Consider the following 25,555-nt stretch of genomic DNA (forward strand, 5'->3'; position numbering starts at 1 on the left):
CGGATAGCGTTTTTAAAAATATTGAACTAGTAATTTTTCCGTTTTTTAATCCGATGAGAACTTTATGTGATATTTCGTTGTCTCAAGATAACTAAGTCAGCCAGTGTACTTTCCTTGCTGTGTCATGTGGCCGCAACGCCAACAGGTGGCGCTCAGTATGGTGATTGGCAGTGGTCATAAAGTTTTGACTTATTAAAGTATTTTTTGTCAACTTACAAATGCTACCAGAATGAGATTTTCACTCTGCAGCGGAGTGTGCGCTGATATGAAACTTCCTCGCAGATTAAAACTGTGTGCCCGACCGAGACTCGAACTCGGGACCTTTGCCTTTCGCGGGCAAGTGCTCTACCATCTGAGCTACCGAAGCACGACTCACGCCCGGTACTCACAGCTTTTTTGTAAAGTTTGGAAGGTAGGAGACGAGATACTGGCAGAAGTAAAGATGTGAGTACCGAGCGTGAGTCGTGCTTCGGTAGCTCAGATGCAGCCGGCACGGTAGCTCAGCGTGTTCGGTCAGAGAGCTGCGTGCTCTCTGTAATAAAAAAACTGAGCCAAAGAATCAATGATGAACTTGAACAGATTGTCTTGTGACGTCCGCCCAGACCAAACACAACGAACAATATCGAACAAAATGAATGAAAAAAAAAAGAAAAAAATGGTAGAGCACTTGCCCGCGAAAGGCAAAGGTCCCGAGTTCGAGTCTCGGTCGGGCACACAGTTTTAATCTGCCAGGAAGTTTTACAAATGCTACTTTAATTAGGTAAATGTGCATTATGTTGCATGACATTGGTGACAAGTTGTCAGATCTGTATTTGATTGCGTTAGTAGTTTTCAGCTGCCTATAACGCAGCATCAGAAAGAAAAAGTAGGCAAGAGTATTGCGGTAAAGAGAGGTTGCAAGCTCCGGAAGAGAACGGTTTTCAGCAGCGTGTGTCCTCAGCCGCGCGTGTCTGACAATAGGAAGGCGGGCACCGGCCCCCTGGGAGCGGCGGCTGGTCGCACGTGGCGCCCGCCCACCGGCTGACACACTGACACACTTTGCAGTACGGCCCAGCACGCTCCCTCAGAATCGACACGAGGCCGACACAGAGCGGAAGATTTGTAACTGTGAGCAATTGAATTTATCGTTGGAAGAGGGAGAAATATTATATCTCGAAGTATGTAACATGTCTGATCTAGATCAGGGCTGTTCAACCAGTTTATCCCCAAAGGCTTTTCTGTTTGAATGAGCTGTTTTTGTAAAACACTAGTTCGTTTATAATGAGTGTGAACCCCGATTTATTTTCAAAGAATATTCTTAAGAATTTAATTCATTTACTAGCGATTCATCAGGAACAGTAACACATTTAATCACACTATGTAAGCATGGAAGTAGTTGCCAGGGAGTAACTGATGAAATCAAAATCAAATTCCTTCTAACAAATGGGAATTTTATTCACTTTAATAGTGCCGAAAAGCTTTTTTTTAAGAGAAGCAGATTTAAAATTATAATCAGAAATCTCCCTCTAAATATCAAAGTTACAATTTATTCAGAGCAGAAAGAAACAAGTTTTGACTGTATGAGCTTTCCGGCAGATAACCTTGCCGCTCCCTTTTGACACGGCCGGAGTTACGACCGCTCACAACAGCCTCTGAAAGACTACACTGGTGCAAATCTGCAACACACTGGATAACTTTAAACTAAGAGTTTTAACAATTTACTCAAGCACACAAACTATTCAACCCCCCCCCCCCCCCCACCTCCCCCTGTAGGAGTGATGGAAATGGTACAAAACACTAAAAATTAAAATATTAACTTTTCCACCGAAGGTGCAAATTGATTTTAACTTTTAAGAAAAGTCTTACGGTGAAAGGGTGGCAACTTTATATACTAAAATTATCACTTAAAGTAAAAGCCCATGAAATGCAATCTTATGTAAAATTCTACAAGGTTGGCCAAACAATAGTTAAGATGCTCTACAGTACACAGATACCGCCTGTCAAGATCATAGGCAATAATGTCAAAGTTTCCAAAGATCAAAACATATTTCGGGTATTATGCCGTTACACTCCAAGCAATAAATTCGTTAACACACCAAATCCGACAAACATGACAGAGGCAGCTACTAACGTACGGTAGATTGATACGGAGATTACCGAACAACCCGAACCGCAGGTTGCTCTAACCCGCCCCGATTCCAAAAGGGAAAAACGGACCACCCAATTTATAAACAACCACCTTCCCGCGGGTGGGCAAACGGAGAAGAATGGTGGGACGACCCTAAAGCAAAATGGCTGTTGACGTCACCAAGAAAACAAGTAGAATTTAACAAGAGTAAATCAAACAAAATATCACCAATCACTTAACTTCTAATAAACTGCGATTTCTCGAGAAGACCTGGCGCAGCACCCCCAAATCGCTCTCACGAACCGTCCGCTGCCAGCCGCTTCAACGAACGCAGGAAGGCGCGCCGATCTCCCGTCTCACGGCGTGGCAGCTCGCACCGGCCAGACTGATGTCGTGGGTTGACTCCTGTTGCTCTCATGTCGACGGCGAAGTCACTAGCCCACGCTATACTCCGCGGATCACTGGACTCACGTGGCGACCTCACCTGCACCGACGCTCAAGACGGACAAGTCATCTTGTGTCTCAGTGCGCGACCTACCACCCGATCGATCCAACCGCCAATGACCATTGCCTGATCAAACCCCAACAGACTGGCGGCCTAATGCGCAGACTCAGATGCAGGAACGAAGCCCCGACCGGGCGACCATTCGCTGAGTTCCCTTACTGGCGGAAAGACTCATTTTGCCGGCTTTAAAGGTTGATCGGAATGACAGACATACTAGCACCCCGAACGACAGACAGACACTAACTGCCTAACAAATGCGGACGAGAGACAGACTAGCAAGCTGGGGACGAGAGACTGACCCAAACTGACCGACTGGCGAGCTCATAGTGCCCCTTAAATGCACGTGAACAGGCAGCCTGTCCCCTTTCCCACCAGAGGGAGACACCAAAGCTGCGATTGCCACAGCGGCGCCCCCGCCAGAAACGGAGGATGACTGCTTCACACTACGCGCTGCGGCGCGCTCTTCAAAACAGCAAATTTTACCACGGCTCAGAGCGTTTCGCGCGGTATTTATAGGCGTTAAATCTGAGTACACTGTCTCCTCCTCTTTCTTTTCCATCTGCGTTCCACCGTCTTCAGCGCTCGCTCCAAGCAAGTCTTACTCCTGTATGGTGATATTACTCCTCACGAACCGTAACTTGGGGCAGGTTGCAGTGAGCGGACAGAGTGCTCAGGGTTTGCTGCGAGATGAAGTACGGGGTGCGGTAAGCGAGGCGATGGGGCGGGGGTTGGGAGAGGAGGACTGTCGAACTCTGATTTCGAGTTCATCTTCCCAAAAAATGGATGTGAAAGATATTTCAAGTGAAATGAGTAGTCTTTTGTCATGTAGTGAGACTGAACTTGAGAGAAAATAATTCGATTTCAAAATGACATTTTCTTAGCCATAACACAATAAAGTTACCCTCTGGAATATGGTGAGTCTAAAAAACATACCCTAACATTGTAAAACTCCCAGCGTGTCTTGTGTCGTTTTTTTGGATCGACCCATTTACTTGAGGCAGCGTTTTCAACGATAACATAATGACATCTAAGTTTAGAAATTCACCTGATTATAGTACGCTTGCCAGTTATGTGCAAAACTAAGTATCTCACTAACCTTTTTTTCAGTATTTAAGATGATGTACGTATATTTCAATATTTATATTTTAATTTAATACGTATATTTTAACTCTTTTCACTTGTATAATACGTTGGAAATTGAGTAGTAGGCCTACTACTTTCGATGGAGAGAAAATTACGTATTATGTAGTTTGTGTAATTAAAATGGTCAATTTTGGCTATGGTCTTATTTTTTGCTCACATCATCTTGAATTTTTAAGTCGGTAGATCTCTAAATGGACTAAATTGCATGTAGTAGATCTCAAGCCTGGAAAGGTTGAGCACTTGTGATCTAGGCAAATACCCTAGGATCAGTAAGCGCTTGCAGTTACATTAAAAGAGGTCATTTGCCGGATATTATTGTATCAGTGACGTTGTATTCTTTGATATATGCATTTCTGAAGCAGAATTATTGTTTTGAAACAATTCGTATTTCTGCACAGAGCTACCTATACCACTTAAACGAAATGTTTTAACTATTATATCTGTTTCCACTGTACAAAGTTCTGTTACTGGAAATTCGGGCATCTGTTGACACTGTACGTCAACGATTCTGAGTTGCCACAAATTTCGTAAAAATTTGAATTAATATTTCTTTTTAAATAGATGTATAAAAATGTGTGTTGTGTACTAGAATAATTACACCTAATCCCCAAATTCGCTGATTTGGGTAGCCTCTGCATTCGACAAACAAATACCCTATGCAGTAAAGAAAGACTTGATAAACGGTGGGTTGACCCAGTTACAATAAAAATAGGGGCATTTCAAGATATTTTGGACAAATTTATACCTCTTTCACACAAACAACAATGAAGGAGGATTGCTGTATGTTAGAGTGCAAGCGATTGTGGTAAAATCCGCTTTAAAGCACTCCGTAATTGGATAAGACAGAAAAGAAATAAGAAGAATTGTTTCTGTGATCCGCAGGCTTTATTAAATATTACAATTTCGATTTGCGTAAAATTAGTCCTAGTTTATCTTGTAAATTCATCTGACAGAATTTGAAAATACAATTAGCGTTCATCCATGCTGACATGTTATGGAACCAGTCAATACATGTTAGGTAACAACTGACACCATCAAAGAAAGGATTATGGATACAGTTACAATATATGTTTGCTGCGTCTCCATACTTACATTCACGTCAACAATTTTGCTGATGGTAGGTAATAACTGACATGAAGGGTTTATCGAAACTCACAATACACGTTTGCTGCGTCTCCATACTAAGATTTAAGTGAACGATTTTGCGTTTTAAATCACTGACTCAAAAAGAGACAATGACGTTGTTACCGAATATATATTCCGTACTGTACACTAGAATAGTTCATAAAGGGTACCCGGCAAATTCTCAGTGCGTTTGATGAGAAATGTTCAAACATTTGACGCTAATTTGATTAACAGTAATAATATCCCATTTCCACTCCATGCCGTTATGCTGCAGAAATAATGCCAGTGATTTATTGGCCCTGTTTTATTTAAAACTAAATTTCAAAGCAACAAGAAAGCGCAAGTGGCTAACATTGAAACATATCATATGAAGCATTGTAGAATTTAGTGTATTAGGCGGGGAACTATGCATTAATTTAGTAGTTATGTTACACAGTTTTAAAATGAATTTATTGTTTAAACTTTAACTCAAGTATACTTCCTTTACATGCTAATGGTAGAGCAGAGTACCTAACCAGAAGAAACTGTCAAGCTAGCATGCCAAATCCACACGAGCGAATAGGAAAAGTCGGAGAGTAAAATATGCCATTCGCTAAGAAAGCAGCAGTGCTCACGCAAAATTAAGAACTGAGAGTTAGTTGGAACTCGAAACATTACGTAGCAAAATACTCGGTAACAAGTGTAACGTTCACTGGAAAAATAGTTAACACTCCTAGGACGTAAACAGATTGTGGTAACAAGTACAAAAGTAGGTCAAAATGGTGGAAAGCAAATCTATCTGCTAACTAAAGGATGTAAAACAGTGACGAAGGTTGTGTGCACAGATTAGTAGTCGAACGTCTGTAGCTCGGCGGTACTCCCTGGAGTAGCCCACAAGCTGCAGTAAAATCTAACCACCAACCTACAGAGTAGTATAGCAGCTAAAATTCGTAGAAATATCAATGAAAAGAGAAAAAAATGCTAATGTAAAAAAAAACCTTTTCACGACTGAACAGATAAATTATTATTTACCTAAGTCCTTATTTCATTTGCGCAACAAAAGGTAATACTGTCGAACAAGCCTCTGTGATTCAAACGTTTCTTTACAATACTGCAGAATGTACTATAATGTGGTACAAAGCAGCAAAGTTACGTAAAATGTAACTTTATTTGTATTCGTCTTCGCGAACAGAGTTGGCCAGCGAAATAAATAAAGATTATCTTTAAAAGAAGTATGTATTAAAAAGATTATATCTATAGTGATTTTAGTGAAAGCCCTTCTACTTAAATGCAAACCTTTACCGCAGATGAGGAATATGATTTTTTTAAATATTTTTGCCGTTTACAAATGAGTTACATTAGCATACAAAAAATACTGTCTGAAGCAAAACTCTATTTCTCTGATTGCATATAGTTTTCTGGTCATTGTATAATACGCAATACTAATGAACTTCGTTGTTACCAACACGTACAATACGAGAGGAAAACTGAAAGTTAACACATAACATTTTTACTTACAAAAATCCTTTTTTTAAATCGTTTTTTAGTTTCTCACAAACTCAGCTGTGGAACATTAGTGTTGTTCTAACTAGGACATTTCTGGTCAACATTTAATTTTAGACAACAGGCAACATTTACATGCATAACCCTCTTACTCTCTTGAAAGCAAATTAAATTTAAATATTTTAAATAATTATTTTACATAATTACAATACCATACCAGAGAAGATTTTACATTTTGCAGTGCAAAAAGATAGAGGTTTTATTTATTATTGGTGTCTGTCGCTTTCACGTGGTTATCCAAAGGAAAACTAACGTATGGAGTATTCATTGAATACTTGTATATATTTAAGCTACAACATCTATTTAAGATATTTTGCAAATCACTAACATGCTGCCATTTGCTGATCTGCAGTAGTACGCTGTCCAGCAATCATTGCCAGTTTTTGGAGACAAAGGCGTGACCGCAGTCCTTAATTTTAGAATTCTCTCGGCTAGAAGCGGATGCGTAGAGCACATGAAAATAAACTGTATACGTGCAAGACTCTAGACTCAGAAAATTCATTACATGAGACAGCGATATTAGAGATTAGCATGGCAATGATTAAGGATACAAACACTGCCCTCCATATACACTCCTGGAAATTGAAATAAGAACACCGTGAATTCATTGTCCCAGGAAGGGGAAACTTTATTGACACATTCCTGGGGTCAGATACATCACATGATCACACTGACAGAACCACAGGCACATAGACACAGGCAACAGAGCATGCACAATGTCCGCACTAGTACAGTGTATATCCACTTTTCGCAGCAATGCAGGCTGCTATTCTCCCATGGAGACGATCGTAGAGATGCTGGATGTAGTCCTGTGGAACGGCTTGCCATGCCATTTCCACCTGGCGCCTCAGTTGGACCAGCGTTCGTGCTGGACGTGCAGACCGCGTGAGACGACGCTTCATCCAGTCCCAAACATGCTCAATGGGGGACAGATCCGGAGATCTTGCTGGCCAGGGTAGTTGACTTACACCTTCTAGAGCACGTTGGGTGGCACGGGATACATGCGGACGTGCATTGTCCTGTTGGAACAGCAAGTTCCCTTGCCGGTCTAGGAATGGTAGAACGATGGGTTCGATGACGGTTTGGATGTACCGTGCACTATTCAGTGTCCCCTCGACGATCACCAGTGGTGTACGGCCAGTGTAGGAGATCGCTCCCCACACCATGATGGCGGGTGTTGGCCCTGTGTGCCTCGGTCGTATGCAGTCCTGATTGTGGCGCTCACCTGCACGGCGCCAAACACGCATACGACCATCATTGGCACCAAGGCAGAAGCGACTCTCATCGCTGAAGACGACACGTCTCCATGCGTCCCTCCATTCACGCCCGTCGCGACACCACTGGAGGCGGGCTGCACGATGTTGGGGCGTGAGCGGAAGACGGCCTAACGGTGTGCGGGACCGTAGCCCAGCTTCATGGAGACGGTTGCGAATGGTCCTCGCCGATACCCCAGGAGCAACAGTGTCCCTAATTTGCTGGGAAGTGGCGGTGCGGTCCCCTACGGCACTGCGTAGGATCCTACGGTCTTGGCGTGCATCCGTGCGTCGCTGCGGTCCGGTCCCAGGTCGACGGGCACGTGCACCTTCTGCCGACCACTGGCGACAACATCGATGTACTGTGGAGACCTCACGCTCCACGTGTTGAGCAATTCGGCGGTACGTCCACCCGGCCTCCCGCATGCCCACTATACGCCCTCGCTCAAAGTCCGTCAATTGCACATACGGTTCACGTCCACGCTGTCGCGGCATGCTACCAGTGTTAAAGACTGCGATGGAGCTCCGTATGCCACGGCAAACTGGCTGACACTGACGGCGGCGGTGCACAAATGCTGCACAGCTAGCGCCATTCGACGGCCAACACCGCGGTTCCTGGTGTGTCCGCTGTGCCGTGCGTGTGATCATTGCTTGTACAGCCCTCTCGCAGTGTCCGGAGCAAGTATGGTGGGTCTGACACACCGGTGTCAATGTGTTCTTTTTTCCATTTCCAGGAGTGTAGATAGCCATTGGCTGTGGAGATCGGTTCCCACTTTCTTTACACAGTACATGAAAGGACTTCGTGCTTCATATGAGGCTTCAACTGCTCTATAAGCGTCGCAATAATGTTAACGCCATCAATGCACCGGAACTCTTTCATCATTCACTTCTACAGTCATGAAACTCGACACATATCAGTCTAATAGGGCTGTTAAAGTAGTGATCAAATTTTATGCCGTGTATATTCCGACACATACCCGTCACAAAATATTCATTACTATTCATTAATGATTACTTTCGTTACCAGGCCTTATTATGTGTAAAGCGTGTAGTACATACCGTTACCGTTGACCAGTTAGCTCGCAGATGTTTGTTAACAAATGAATGACGTAACAGATGACGGAGAGGGAAATATTGACTGAACAGCGAAAGAAACTGATACACCCTCCTAATATCGTATAGGGCCCCCGCGAGCACGCAGAGCTGCCGCAACACGACGTGGCATGGAAGTAGTCTAATGTCTGAAGTAGTGCTGGCGGGAACTGACACCATGAATCCTACAGGACTGTCCATGAATCGGGTACGAGATGGTGGAGATCTCTTCTGAACAGAACGTTGCAAGAACTTCCAAATATGATCGATAATGTTGATTTTTGGTGAGTTTGGTGGCCAGGGGAAGTGTTTAAACTCAGAAAAGTGTTGTTCCTGGAGCCACTCTGTAGCAATTCTGGACGTCTGGGATGTTGCATTGTTCTGCTGGAATCGCCCACACCCGTTGGTATGCACAATGGACATTAATGAATGCAAGTGATCAAAAAGGATGCTTATGTGTCACCTGTCAGAGTCGTCCTTCATTGTACTTAACATTGCTTCGAGATTTTCTGCATTTTTTAGCTAATCTAGTGTTTTACCATGACCTTTTTAAGTGCCATTTCTATGTATAGATTAAAGAATACTGGTGATAGTGGACAATGTTCCTGAACTCCACTCCTCATCTGTGCCTCTTCCTGTGTTGATCGTCCACTATTGTCAACCACTTAGTTTATGTTAAGTTTCCAGATCGTCGCAAGTTTCATATTGACGAAAAGTCTATCTAAACCTGAAATGCTTTAAACGTAGATCCTGCTCTGTTCAACCCAACTTCTAAGATTCCAGTACTTACCCACCAATTAATCTTAGATATTAGGTTGTAGAAAGGCACACAAGTAACAAACACAAATTCGAAAATAAATCTCTCCCTCGCTCCAGTCTTTTAATGTTGTAGACTACATCAAAATCTACACCCTTACTCCGCAAGCGTATTCAGAGTATTTGGTGGAGGACACTTGTGGTACCGCAATCGTTTTTCCTTTCCGTATTCACTTTCCGAATGTTCATCACAAGAACGACACTCGTTAAGCCTCCGTGTGGCCATCACCTTAACGCTCTCGCAGTTACTTTAACTACCACGTGACGTAGTGGATGTTCTCTATTTCTTCTATGAATCTAAAATGATAAAGGTCTCAGACGACGAACGACAATCGTGAATCGGTGGAACAAGTGTTTTGTAAGCCACTTTTTTCGTCGATGAATTACATTTCTTCAAGATTCTTTCAGTTAATCTCAGTCTGGCATATAGTTTGCTATTGCTTGTCTTAGATCTACATCTACATCTATATGGTTACTCTGCATTTCACACTTAAGTGCCTGGCAGAGGGTTCATTGAACCATTTTCATACTACTTCTCTACCATTCCACTCTCGAATGGCGCGTGGGAAAAAGGAACACCTCAATCTTTCCTTTCGAGCTCTGATTTCTCTTATTTTATTATGATGATCATTTCTCTCTACGTAGGTGGGTGTCAACAAAATATTTACGCATTCGGAAGAGAAAGTTGATGATTGAAATTTCGTAAATAGATCTCGCCACGAAGTAAACCGCCTTTGTTTCAATGACTGCCACCCCAGCTCGTGTATCATATCAGTGACACTCTCACCTCTACTGCGCGATGAAACGAAACGAGCTGCCCTACTATGCACTTTTTCGATGTCCTCCGTCAATCCTACCTGGTAAGGGTCCCATACCGGGCAGCTGTATTCCAGCAGAGGATGGACAAGTGTAATGTAGTCTGTCTCTTTAGTGGGTCTGTCGCATCTTCTAAATGTTCAGCCAACGAAGCGCAGTCTTTGTTTCGCCTTCCCCACAATATTATCTATGTGGTCTTTCCAGTTTAATTTGCCTGTAATTGTAATTCGTAGGTATTTAGTCGAATTGACAGCCTTTAGATTTGTGCGATTTACAGTATATCCTAAATTTATCGGACTTCTTGTAGTACCCATGTGGATGACCTCGCACTTTTCTTTGGTTAGTGCTAATTGCCACTTTTCGTACCATACAGAAATTCTCTCTTAATCATTTTGTAATTGGAATTGATCGTCTGAGGATTTTACTAGACGGTAAATTACAGTGTCATCTGCAAACGATCTAAGTGGGCTGCTCAGATATCACCTAGATCATTTATATAAATCAGGAACAACAGAGGGCCTATGACACCACCTTGCGGAATGCCAGATATCACTTCTGTTCTACTCGATGATTTACCGTCCATCACTACGCACTGTGACCTCTCTCAGAGGGAATCACGAATCTAGTAACACAACTGAGACGATACTCCAAATGCACGCAATTTGATTAATAGTAGCTCGTGAGGAACGGTATCAAAAGCCTTCTGGAAATCTAGGAATCTGGAATCGATCTGAGATCCCATGTCGAAAGCACTCATTACTTCTTGGGAATAAAGAACGAAATTTTCCAAATCCGTGTTGGTTATGTATCAATAAGTTATTTTCTTCGAGGTGATTCATAATATTCGAGTACAGTATATGCTCCAAAATCCTACTGCAAATTGTGGTCAGTGATATGGGTCGGTAATTCAATGGGTTACACCTATTTCCTTTCTTGAATATTGGTGTGACCTTTGGTACTTTCCAGTCTTTAGGAACAGACCTTTCGTCAAGTGAGCGGTTGTATAGGATTGCTCAGAATGGCGCTATTGTGTCTGCATACTCTGAGAGGAACCTGACTGGTATACCACCTGGGCCGGAAGACATGTCTCTCTTACTTGATTTGAGTTGTTTCGCAACACCTAAGGTATCTACTTTTATGGCACTCATGCTAACAGCTTTTCTGATTTCGAATTCTGGAATATTTACTTCGTCTTCTTTTGTGAAGAAATTACGGAAAACTGTATTTAGTGACTCTTAAGCGTTCATTATAATTTAGGTCGCTCCAGAGGATTGCGCCCAGTCGTTGTACGATTGTTACTGTATCCGCCCTCTGTTGCAAATACCGTAATCTATCAGTACTGGATTTATTCGCCTGCTACGCGCAACGCGCCAGATTTATTCCATCGTCTGCCTGTCCCTGCACCAGTTGTCAAACCTCTCCAGGTCTTTCTGCATTTGGCTACAGTCCGCCGGCCGGTGTGGCCATGTGGTTCTAGGCGCTTCAGTCTGGAACCGCGTGACCGCTACGGTCGCAGGCTCGAATCCTGCCTCGGGCATGGCTGTGTGTGATGTCCTTAGGTTAATTAGGTTTAAGTAGTTCTGAGTTCTAGGGGACTGATGACCACAGATGTTCAGTCCCATAGTGCTCAGAGCCATTTGAACCATTTTTGAGCTACAGTCTTCTCGCATTTGACACCTTCCTATAAACACTATCAATGCAAAAACAGACATAATGTCTTATGGGATAACAGCTATCAGTGATTTTATAATGTTACTTAAAATCCGTCTTGATTGCAAAATTTTTTTTTATTTTTTATTATTCATATGACCGGTTTCGGTTCATTCAGAACCATCTTCAGATCTGATATTTCAGTTACAGGAGTAACCCGTCCAAATCCAGCAACTTTCACATGCTACGTCACATAAAATGTGATCTGAAGATGGTTCTGAATGACCCGAAACCGGTCATAGGAATAATAAAAAATAAAAAAAAAATTTTGCAATCAAGACGGATTTTAAGTAACATTAAACACTATCAAGATTGGAACGCCAGATCCTACAACCTCATAGTAAAAGTCTACGCAACAGTTGCTTCATTTCTTCTTTCTTTATATCCATGTCGTAAGTAGGATAACCGGAGCCCCTCACGCTGCTGACCTGTCACTATTACACTGCTTTTATGGTCCCGTACTACAGTCTGTAAAAACGGAACCGTTACAGGATCACTTAGTTGTCTGTCTGTCCTTCTGTTTGTCTGTTCAAAACTCTATTTCTGCGTAACCGGTAGATGTATCAAGTTGCAATTTCTGTCACATATTAAAGTCAACGATCCCTTGGCGATGTAAAGAAGTGAACCTCGTAAGTCAATGCAGTCAAAATATACGTCCATTTATGTGACATATTTGATATTCACAAACTCAGTCATCAAAATGTATAGGATACTTTCCGTTGACCTAAAATCATGAAATTTCCCAAGATGCAAAGTTTCTCATTAAAACCAAAGGAAAAAATCCAGAAGTTATTAATTTGTAACTATCCCACACTAAAAAAGATTATAGTTATAAGACTGTCTGTCCGTTCGCCTGTTAAGGCCCCTTTACCCCAGGAACGAATAGACGTATCAAGCCGAAATTGGAATTTGGAAATTTGTGGTAACGTCTTATGGGACCAAACTGCTGAGGTCATCAGTCCCCAAGCCTACAGACACTTGTCAGTATAATTAACGTTCGCTTCTAAATCAATGCAATCAAAAGATACGGCCATTTATGTCACGTATTGTGGTACTCGCAAACTCAGACATCAATGCCGCCAGGGTACTTCTCGTTGTCCTAGAACCATGAAATTTGCCAAAATGCAAGGTTTAACAAAAAACAAAAAAAGGAAAACTCCGAAAATTGTTCATCTAATTATATGATATGAAAAAATATATTTCTTTTGTCTTTTGTTATGCGACTTCAAACTTGAAATTTAAAGATTTTCGTAAGTCTCGTAATCCCTGGTACGAATATCTTGCCACTATTAATGTCGATGACAGGCAAAAATCGTCGAGATCCTCGATTCTCAGAATGGATGAGCTGTCTACATACATAGTTTAGTTTAGTTTGTGATGAACCTTCATGGCGCCAGTCCTACTCTCACCTGGCCAATGTTTTCCTTGAAACCTCTTCCACACCTTCAGCTTGCCATGTTTGAACGCGCCAATAAAACGAACGACTGTATTACCAAAAGAGATTAAAGAAATTACAAAAATACACTTATTTAAAAAGGCACCTAAAAAGTACCTGTTATGCAATACATATTATACATTGCAGGATTACTTATCTAAAACAGAGTAGGGGTTTGATAAAAAAAAATGTTGTACAAATAAATAATAATAATAATAATGATTATAAAATATCCAACATTCCACATAACACCATCACTTTATGTTTTTTTCCTTTCTAGAAATACTTACCCCCAAGCTATGGATAGGACAATACTAACAACTCTTCATCTTTCTGAGCTCAACACCTCACTCATTATGGAGGTTTGCTGACTCAGTTTTTCAAGACAGCATATAGGAAGTTGCGGTACGGAAAATGGCCCAGAGATCACCAGTGTGTGTGTGTGTGTGTGTGTGTGTGTGTGTGTGTGCGTCTGTGTGTGTGTGTAGTGAGTGAAGTGTTATGAGACAATGTATGTATAGTGAGTGATAGTGAGATACGAGTGAAGAATGTGGCATTACATTATTTAATAAGTTATTTGTAAAAAAAGTATTGTATACCAGCAGTACCTCTAATGATTGTCTCTAACTAGAAGTCTGTAAATATATGTGTATACGAATTAGTTTATTTTAAATTGATCTAAATTTGTAAATTTTTGACGTGTCCTATATACTTGTAAAAAGAGATCTATAGATGAATGAAGCCACTACTACTACCATTACTACTACTACTACTACTACTACTTCTAAGCAAGAATAATGGGTAGTCTTGGGTATTTGTTTTGGCAAGGAGTTACCTAACGTCCCATTGTAAACTCCCACCTGTCTAATCTCTTGTCTTCGAATTGCAAGGAGCTGTAGCTTAAATAAATATAAACGATTAATTATTGTTGCAATTTGGCTTCTACAAATAGTTAATTAGTTATTATGTATTGTATGTTGTTTGTGAGAACGTTCGAACTGTTCACCCCTGTCTGCATCGTGGTGAGCTCTCTTTTTTTTTTAGAAGAAACCCCAACTTTCCTTTTGTTTCATTCAGTGAGGACTGTCTTACGTCCATTTGACTATTTGTTCTCCTCCTCCTCCTCCTCTTCTTCTTCTTCTTCTTCTTTCTGGACATTACTCGTTATCCCCCTTCCCCCTTTCATTAGCCCTTCCTAATTTTTCCGTCCGTCACAAATCTTCTTCCCTATGGAACTCGCGTCCCAGCCATGCGCCCCTGCACTCTGCAGCAGTACTACGCATCACAGTATTGTTGCACTTGGCCTCCCGACCATACTTCAAGAGGGCACACTGGCCCACTTAAGGGGCGGTAGGACGTCTAACGTGCCGACTTGGAACAGGAGAGGCACTACGGGACAGTTTAATTTCCACTGTCTATACTTTTACAAATAAATTCATAAAACTTTGTCAGGATGACCAGGAAGGATTCACGTTACACAATCATAGCAGTGGAAGTTAAAAAACATAACAACACTTTTTTTTAGATATGGAATTTCATTATTTTTCACTTACTATTGGCTGTATTTGTTGCTATAGGTACACTTTTATTCATAAGTAAGAGATCCTTCGATGAATTTTGCACAACATACAAACCATATTTACAGGTGTATGAAACTTCGGAATTTATTTAATTTACGAAAAAATGAATGATCTGTTAAAATTCATGTTTAGGAAAAACTCAAATTTTGTAGTTAGTTATCTCAATTTTTACCTCAGTTTTTAATAGATTTTGAAAATTCTAGTTTTGCATTAAGGAACTTCTGTTTAATATGCATTGCAAAATTCATCGTAGAATCTCTCTTACTTACTTAAAAGTGTACCTACAGAAACAAATGCAGTCAATAGCAAGTGAAAAAAATGATAAAATTTCACCTGTAAGAAAAATTATTTTGTTATGTTTTTTTAGCTTTCACTCTTATGAGTGCAAATCCTGAATCATTCCTGGTCATGCTGACGAAGTCTTATGAATTTATTTGTAAAAGAATGCACAGTGGAAATTAAAATGTCCCGTAGTGCCTCTCCTGCTCCAAGTCGGCCAGTCTGACGTCCTAACCAACTTAATACTGTATGCACAACTGACCCGAAAGCATTGACATTCTGATACGTTTCCATTGGTCACCACTGTACTCCTTTACTGTTACGCCACCGTGTCTCTCCCTAGAGGCCAAGTGCAGTAATGTCGTGGTCGGGTAGCACACACGCGCGGAGGATGTGTACAGAAGCCTGGCTCTGTTGTGTTGACAGTACACGCTGCTGACGGAGCTGCGGGAGGTGGTGGCTCCCGAGGACCGCAGCCGCTTCGACGAGCTGGTCTACCGCCGCGAGGCCGAGGGGCAGCGGTGCCGCGAGCTGCGAGACCTGCTGGCCACGCCCTCCAGGGTGAGCCGTCTGCCAACCACTGATGCCCGCCTACCTCTCCTCTCTCTGTCCCCCCTCACTCACGCTGTACAAATATCGCTTTAGGTAATAAATACGTTATTTAGCCAATTCAGGCCTTGAGCGAAACTCATTTTTTCTTGTGTGGCCCTAAGCTTTCCTGGTGAATCGACTGTCTGTACTGTTTTCGCATGTCCAATCTGGCGCAGTCACCTTCGTAACAAGGTACTTTGACAGCATACCTTGCCGTCATCTTCAGGTGACACCTCGAAAATGAGCATATTCTCTACAACCAGCCTGCTTTATACACTCCTGGAAATGGAAAAAAGAACACATTGACACCGGTGTGTCAGACCCACCATACTTGCTCCGGACACTGCGAGAGGGCTGTACAAGCAATGATCACACGCACGGCACAGCGGACACACCAGGAACCGCGGTGTTGGCCGTCGAATGGCGCTAGCTGCGCAGCATTTGTGCACTGCCGCCGTCAGTGTCAGCCAGTTTGCCGTGGCATACGGAGCTCCATCGCAGTCTTTAACACTGGTAGCATGCCGCGACAGCGTGGACGTGAACCGTATGTGCAGTTGACGGATTTTGAGCGAGGGCGTATAGTGGGCATGCGGGAGGCCGGGTGGACGTACCGCCGAATTGCTCAACACGTGGGGCGTGAGGTCTCCACAGTACATCGATGTTGTCGCCAGTGGTCGGCGGAAGGTGCACGTGCCCGTCGACCTGGGACCGGACCGCAGCGACGCACGGATGCACGCCAAGACCGTAGGATCCTACGCAGTGCCGTAGGGGACCGCACCGCCACTTCCCAGCAAATTAGGGACACTGTTGCTCCTGGGGTATCGGCGAGGACCATTCGCAACCGTCTCCATGAAGCTGGGCTACGGTCCCGCACACCGTTAGGCCGTCTTCCGCTCACGCCCCAACATCGTGCAGCTCGCCTCCAGTGGTGTCGCGACAGGCGTGAATGGAGGGACGAATGGAGACGTGTCGTCTTCAGCGATGAGAGTCGCTTCTGCCTTGGTGCCAATGATGGTCGTATGCGTGTTTGGCGCCGTGCAGGTGAGCGCCACAATCAGGACTGCATACGACCGAGGCACACAGGGCCAACACCCGGCATCATGGTGTGGGGAGCGATCTCCTACACTGGCCGTACACCACTGGTGATCGTCGAGGGGACACTGAATAGTGCACGGTACATCCAAACCGTCATCGAACCCATCGTTCTACCATTCCTAGACCGGCAAAGGAACTTGCTGTTCCAACAGGACAATGCACGTCCGCATGTATCCCGTGCCACCCAACGTGCTCTAGAAGGTGTAAGTCAACTACCCTGGCCAGCAAGATCTCCGGATCTGTCCCCCATTGAGCATGTTTGGGACTGGATGAAGCGTCGTCTCACGCGGTCTGCACGTCCAGCACGAACGCTGGTCCAACTGAGGCGCCAGGTGGAAATGGCATGGCAAGCCGTTCCACAAGACTACATCCAGCATCTCTACGATCGTCTCCATGGGAGAATAGCAGCCTGCATTGCTGCGAAAGGTGGATATACACTGTACTAGTGCCGACATTGTGCATGGTCTGTTGCCTGTGTCTATGTGCCTGTGGTTCTGTCAGTGTGATCATGTGATGTATCTGACCCCAGGAATGTGTCAATAAAGTTTCCCCTTCCTGGGACAATGAATTCACGGTGTTCTTATTTCAATTTCCAGGAGTGTACGTTATTTAGCCAATTCAGGCCTTGAGCGAAACTCATTTTTTCTTGTGTGGCCTTAAGCTTTCCTGGTGAATCGACTGTCTGTACTGTTTCCGCATGTCCAATCTGGCGCAGTCACCTTGGTAACAAGGTACTTTGACAGCATACCTTGCCGTCATCTTCAGGTGATACCTCGAAAATGAGCATATTCGCTACAACCAGCCTGCTTTATACTTTGGTTTCTCCATACTCTTTCACCACTATCTGGTGTATGACACATTGGGTGGAATAGTGAGGGAACGGCATCGTCGAAGGCTGGGTGCGAACCCGGCACCTCAGTACTTCTGCAGTTCCCGTTTGGCACGATAGTGCCTCTCGGTCGACGCCTTAATTTTAAATGGCTGAGTACTGGATCCCACTCTCTGCTTAGAGTGCAGTCACTGCCTCTGTTAATCAACCGCTCGGCCACTCGAATATCCAAAGCCTCCATCAGAACACAGTCCCTAAATGACGAGGTTCGCCTTAACGCAGCTGTTTCTTCATCCTTCATTGAGTCCCCTATAGCCATGCGCTGTTCTGCAACCACAGACATTGTTGTTTGCTTAAGTTCACTTTGTCTTCAGCGTCCTTCTATCTTTATTCGACTGTCCGCAGACAATCGATGAAAAATGCGAGAAAGGCAGAAGACACTCTGAACTTAAACAGACATCAAAATCTGCGGTTGTAGAACATTGCATGGCTACAGGGGACTCGGTGGAGTCTGAAGAAACGGGATTGTGAACGAAGATCTCGTCGTTTTGGAACTGTGTTCTGAAGGAAGCTACAGAAAATTGGGTGACTGAAGGGCAGATCAACAGGGACAGTGGCTGCACCTTAAGTAAAGCTTGGGACCCAGCACTCAGCCAACTAAAATCACAGCCTCGGACGAGAAGCGCTTCAGCACCCGACGGCGTCTGCAGAAACACTGAGGGACCGGGGTTCACCCAACCATGGGCTATGCTGCCACCACCCTCATTCCCCAATATTCCACCAAACGCGTCGTGTGACCGTGTCGTGGGGGGGCAGGGGTGGGTGAGATCACAGCGTAAAGGAGGCGTGATATTGCGAAGACTGTCGTTTTACACTGGGTAGCGTCTTTGATTCATAATCAAAACGTCTTCGGTCCCGGGTTCGATCCCCGCCACTGCCTAAATTTTGATAAATAATCAGCATTGGCGGCCGAAGACTTCCGGCATAAGAAGTCAGCCTCATTCTGCCAACGTCCTTGTCAAAGAGGGCGGAGGAGCGGATAGAGGTTCAGGGCACTCTCTTGTCCTAGGGGAGGGAAATTGCCCCTAAAGGCGGAAGAATCAGCAATGATCAACGACATGAGGATGCAGAAGGCAATGGAAACCACTCCATTAAAGACACGTAACGTGTATCCACAGGACATGTGGCCTGTAATTCAAGAAGTGTCACGATGATCTCTCCATTGGCAAAAGATTCCGGAATAGTCCCCCATTCGGATCTCCGGGAGGGGACTGCCAAGGGGGAGGTTACCATGTGAAAAAGATTGAATAATCTACGAAAGGATAACGTTCTACGAGTCGGGGCGTGGAATGTCAGAAGCTTGAACGTGGTAGGGAAACTAGAAAATCTGAAAAGGGAAATGCAAAGGCTCAATCTAGATGTAGTAGGGGTCAGTGAAGTGAAGTGGAAGGAAGACAAGGATTTCTGGTCAGATGAGTATCGGATAATATCAACAGCAGCAGAAAATGGTATAACAGGTGTAGGATTCGTTATGAATTGGAAGGTAGGGCAGAGAGTGTGTTACAGTGAACAGTTCAGTGACCGGGTTGTTCTAATCAGAATCGACAGTAGACCAACACCGACAACGATAGTTCAGGTATACATGCTGACGTCGCAAGCTGAAGATGAACAGATAGAGAAAGTGTATGAGGATATTGAAAGGGTAATGCAGTATGTAAAGGGGGACGAAAATCTAATAGTCATGGGCGACTGGAATGCAGTTGTAGGGGAAGGAGTAGAAGAAAAGGTTGCAAGAGAATATGGGCTTGGGACAAGGAATGAAAGAGGAGAAAGACTAATTGAGTTCTGTAACAAGTTTCAGCTAGTAATAGCGAATACCCTGTTCAAGAATCACAAGAGGAGGAGGTATACTTTGAAAAGGCCGGGAGATACGGGAAGAATCAATTAGATTATATCATGGTCAGACAGAGATTCCGAAATCAGATACTGGATTGTAAGGCGTACCCAGGAGCAGATATAGACTCAGATCACAATATAGCAGTGATGAAGAGTAGGCTGAAGTTCAAGACATTAGTCAGGAAGAATCAATACGCAAAGAAGTGGGATACGGAAGTAATAAGGAATGACAAGGTGCGTTTGAAGTTCTCTAACGCTATAGATACAGCAATAAGGAATAGCGCAGTAGACAGTACAGTTGAAGAGGAATGGACATCTCTAAAAAGGGCCATCACAGAAGTTGGGAAGGAAAACATAGGTACAAAGAAGGTAGCTGCGAAGAAACCATGGGTAACAGAAGAAATACTTCAGTTGATTAATGAAAGGTGGAAGTACAAACATGTTCCGGGAAAATCAGGAATACAGAAATACAAGTCGCTGAGGAATGAAATAAATAGGAAGTGCAGGGAAGCTAAGACGAAATGGCTGCAGGAAAAATGTGAAGACATCGAAAAAGATATGATTGTCAGAAGGACAGACTCAGCAAACACGAAAGTCAAAACAACCTTTGGTGACATTAAAAGCAACGGTGGTAACATTAAGAGTGCAACGGGAATTCCACTGTTACATGCAGAGGAGAGAGCAGATAGGTGGAAAGAATACATTGAAAGCCTCTATGAGGGTGAAGATTTGTCTGATGTGATAGAAGAAGAAACAGGAGTCGATTTAGAAGAGATAGGGGATCCAGTATTAGAATCGGAATTTAGAAGAGCTTTGGAGGACTTACGGTCAAACAAGGCAGAAGGGAAAGATAACATTCCATCAGAATTTCTAAAATCATTGGGGGAAGTGGCAACAAAACGACTATTCACTTTGGTGTGTAGAATATATGAGTCTGGCAATATACCATCTGACTTTCGGAAAAGCATCATCCACACAATTCCGAAGATGGCAAGAGCTGACAAGTGCGACAATTATCGCACAATCAGCTTAACAGCTCATGCATCGAAGCTGCTTACAAGAATAATATACAGAAGAATGGAAAAGAAAATTGAGAATGCGCTAGGTGACGATCAGTTTGGCTTTAGGAAAAGTAAAGGGACGAGAGAGGCAATTCTGACGTTACGGCTAATAATGGAAGCAAGGCTAAAGAAAAATCAAGACACTTTCATACGATTTGTCGACCTGGAAAAAGCGTTCGACAATATAAAATGGTGCAAGCTGTTCGAGATTCTGAAAAAAGTAGGGGTAAGCAATAGGGAGAGACGGGTCATATACAATATGTACAACAACCAAGAGGGAATAATAAGAGTGGACGATCAAGAACGAAGTGCTCGTATTAAGAAGGGTGTAAGACAAGGCTGTAGTCTTTCGCCCCTACTCTTCAATCTGTACATCGAGGAAGCAATGATGGAAATAAAAGAAAGGTTCAGGAGTGGAATTAAAATACAAGGTGAAAGGATATCAATGATACGATTCGCTGATGACATTGCTATCCTGAGTGAAAGTGAAGAAGAATTAAATGATCTGCTGAACGGAATGAACAGTCTAATGAGTACACAGTATGGTTTGAGAGCAAATCTGAGAAAGACGAAGGTAATGAGAAGTAGTAGAAATGAGAACAGCGAAAAACTTAACATCAGGATTGATGGTCACGAAGTCAATGAAGTTAAGGAATTCTGCTACCTAGGTAGTAAAATAACCAACGACGGACGGAGCAAGGAGGACGTCAAAAGCAGACTCGCTATGGCAAAAAAGGTATTTCTGGCCAAGAGCAGTCTACTAATATCAAATACCGGCCTTAATCTGAGGAAGAAATTTCTGAGGATGTACGTCTGGAGTACAGCATTGTATGGTAGTGAAACATGGACTGTGGGAAAACCGGAACGGAAGAGAATCGAAGCATTTGAGATGTGGTGCTATTGACGAATGTTGAAAATTAGGTGGACTGATAAGATAAGGAATGAGGAGGTTCTACGCAGAATCGGAGAGGAAAGGAATATGTGGAAAACACTGATAAGGAGAAGGAACAGGATGATAGGACATCTGCTGAGACATGAAGGAATGACTTCCATGGTACTAGAGGGAGCTGTAGAGGGCAAAAACTGTAGAGGAAGACAGAGATTGGAATACGTCAAGAAAATAACTGAGGACGTAGGTTGCAATTGCTACTCTGAGATGAAGAGGTTAGCACAGGAAAGGAATTCGTGGCGGGCCGCATCAAACCAGTCAGTAGACTGATGACCAAAAAAAAAACTGAAGATGATTGCTAGGTATGCTGTTGAAATATCGTTTTACGAAAATGACTGCACCTGGCTGATACCCAAGAACTGTACAAACACACTTTTCTTTTTGTATTGTGTCCGTCAGTACGCAAATGAATCAGTGAAAATTCTGTAGACATGTGCGATATTTTATGATATTATTAATTGATACATAAATATTTTTTGTAAAAGATGATACTAATTATATTGCCAAAGATAGTATCAGAAATCTACAAGGTGCATATTTTTACACAATCTTACCTTACATAATTCGACGACGTTTGGCATCATCATTTGTTGCCATTCTCTAATGGCTGCGTCTTTACTGCCTGTAGACTCCTTGGTTCGAGGTTACATCTACGCCACTGCTTTGGCTTTTAATCAAAAAACTCTTCATCACTTTTGGCCCTCTATCTGGCAAGGGAAGAAAATCGGATATAATTATAGGTACCGTTTCACCCTTTTGGTATGAAACTGACCCTGAAACCGTCAAAACTGTAAATGATCCAAGATATGAGCGAGTGAGGTTGCTTCGTGTCACTTGTGAGAGCTGTAGCGCTTTCTCCTCAGTACCAGCTCCTGTTTGGCTGACCACCTTCATTTCCCCACACACAACCCTAGAGCTTCTTAAAGTACGAATTAATTGCGTCCCTGTAGCAAACCAATTCGAAATTGAGAAACATAATGTAAACAAATTAACTAGTGAGTAAGAGGATAGACACTAGGCCTCGTTATCTAAAAAAACACAGAAAGTTCCGCCGATCTTCGTTTCACTAGGCGGAACAGTGAAACAACACTAACGTGTTATGATGATGGATATATCATGGAACACAAAAATACATTTGCTACCAGTGACCAAAATACATGTTTATTACTATAAAGGACCAAAACACTAAACAAAGTCCCCTGCTACGATTATACTAATAGATTCACACTTACTCACGTGCTACTCAGATAACTAAACATTTATACTGGCAAAATAATCCTATAATTAATTCATATGCAAAAAAACATTAATGGGTTACATATACAGACAGAAAAGCTTGTAAGGGTGTTCCAGACTAGGTTGTGCTAAAAAATAATTGTTAAGAAAAAATTCGATACGTTGTGCCATTTCAGAGTTAATTAACATTGAAGTTAGACAATCAGGCAATTGTGCATGCAAATTCGAGTGGCCCGCCAGATGCAGTTAGTGTCAGTTGCTTTCATTGTGTAAATTATAGCGCATGACACTTCTTAGCACACTCGAGCTCGGTTCTTATTATCGTCCCATGTTCAATTTTTTTTTATTACTCTCTTGTCTGGTTTTCGGAAGCCAAACAAAAACATGTTTGGCCACGTGGATTCGCGCGCGCAAATGCCTGAGTGGCTAACTTCAATGCTAATTAACTCGGAAACAGTGCAATGTATCGAATTTTTGAGTGATTATTTCTCAGCACAACCTGCGCTACAACACTCTGACAAGCTTTTCAGACTGTTTCGCACCACCCTCTATACAGATCCTAGTTACTCATCCGCATGTCAAATCATACTGCAATGCAACGCATTACTCAGCCAATGTTCTGCAGACCTAGCTAGTCTTCCTAACCTTCGTTTCTCTTTGAACAATAATAAAATTTAATATTAGAAAGTAGTTTGTAAACTTCACTTTTTCTGTAGTTAACTGGAATGTCTCAATGCTTTTCCATTCCTTAAAAAGCTAAATCAGAGATTATGATGATTAGAACTTCACTTTTGACTTGAACATGAACATTAAAATTAATTATATTATAACAAACGATTTGCCAAAAGCCAAAGGGAGGGTTTGGTCACTCTGTGTCGCCATTCAATATTTCTGTGCAACCTTACTTCATTGTTACTGAGCCTCACAAGCAATTTTCTTTCTATAACTCTTTCTACTTTACTGAATTTCACTTATAAGTGAAAGAAATTTATCCTCACTTTCTTCAAAACTTAAACTCGCAAAACCTCATTATTTATGCATGACAAGTTTGTCTTCCTAGCAAAATTTGTATGCTCACTGTCACTTTACTTATTACCACAAAGAGAGTAAGAATATTAAAATCGTTAAATTTGTCTGAAAACATTTACTTCAGTACTTAATCAAAGTTCACTTTAGCACTTCTGCTACATAAATCATGCCATACTTTTACCTGCACTTTAAAAGTTAGTCTGCTACAATTTTTTTCAGACATTAATAGACATTTATTCAGTGATGAAAACTATTGCTTGTAGATACTGAATAAAGCACTTCAAACTATTTTATAACAGATTCACTTGGAATAATCAGAGACTAGGAAAGGACCCTAAACAGGTGTATGATTTGGAATAAAATAATAGGGTGAACCAAATTTTATGTTTAATACAATAATTATTCAAATAAAGTTAATTTAGAATTAATGGTTAACACTTCTACAATTCTAATCATAGATTTCATAACCTGTTGGCTGTAGTAGTTGGTAATGGGGACTACACTACCCATGGTATAGTGTACAAGTTTCTTGAAGTATGGACTAATTAACTCTTCTTGGCATCGTTTTAACGTCCATAGCATAGCCCAACAACTTGTACTAAAGCCCTAATAATTCAGTAGTCCTCATCTGAAGCAATTGTTAAATTCGGAAATTTCTGGTAAGGCCTTATAGGACCGAACTGCTGAGGTCATCAGTCTCTAAGCTTCCGCACTATGTAACCTAAGTTAAACTAACTTACACGAAGGACAACACACACACCCATGCCCGAGGGAGGACTCGAACCTCCAATGGGAAAAGCCGCGCAGACCGTTATAATGCGCCATAAACCGCGCGGCTATCTCGCGCATTGAGGCAATTGTGCAACAATTTCCAGGCAATGCACCACCTGCGCAGTCCGAGTGTTGCCGTGTTAACTGCTGCCTACAGACTGTGTCCTCTCGTTTCCACGTAGCATGCCAAAAACCCAAGCCGCCTTTTATGCTTCTGACAGTTACTTCCGTACAGTAAAAAAGTTCTCCATCTTTTATGTAGCACATATTCTACACATTGTGCCATTTTATATCAATGACAACTCGCACAAATGTATAAAATTACATTCCCAAACATTTTCATTTCATTAATCCATGACAAAATGTTATTTAGTGAACATACATTTCACATATTTATTTACGTAAGTTACAAATGCACATTATGAAAGCACTCTAACATAACATGCATCACGCTTTCCATGTAGTCTTTTCTCATTACAGCTGTATTATGACAAACTTTAAAGGCAAAAATTTTTGTCAATTAGTTCACTGATTGAATAATATTGTTACACATCTGTTATGACTCCTTCTTTGTCTTGGAACAGTGTCTAGGAGTACAAAGTTTTTGCAACCAGCTTGTGTGAGCACAGTAAAACGCCCAGGCAACTGTTGAAAGTTCACACTGAAGGTAGCTATAAAGACACATCTTGGCAATC

The 25,555-nt window shown here is 42.4% G+C and overlaps 1 protein-coding gene across 1 annotated transcript in view; it reads left to right on the forward strand.

Moving 5' to 3' along the window:
• LOC126088164 (whirlin-like) overlaps positions 1–25,555 on the forward strand; it is a 189,310-nt gene that overhangs the window by 27,179 nt on the left and 136,576 nt on the right. Inside the window, exon 3 of the mRNA XM_049906287.1 lies at positions 15,830–15,964. Coding sequence (XP_049762244.1) covers positions 15,830–15,964 — 135 coding nt within the window. The remainder of the gene's footprint in view (positions 1–15,829; positions 15,965–25,555) is intronic.

The sequence above is a fragment of the Schistocerca cancellata genome, chromosome 6, assembly GCF_023864275.1.
Source record: "Schistocerca cancellata isolate TAMUIC-IGC-003103 chromosome 6, iqSchCanc2.1, whole genome shotgun sequence".
NCBI lineage: Eukaryota > Metazoa > Arthropoda > Insecta > Orthoptera > Acrididae > Schistocerca > Schistocerca cancellata.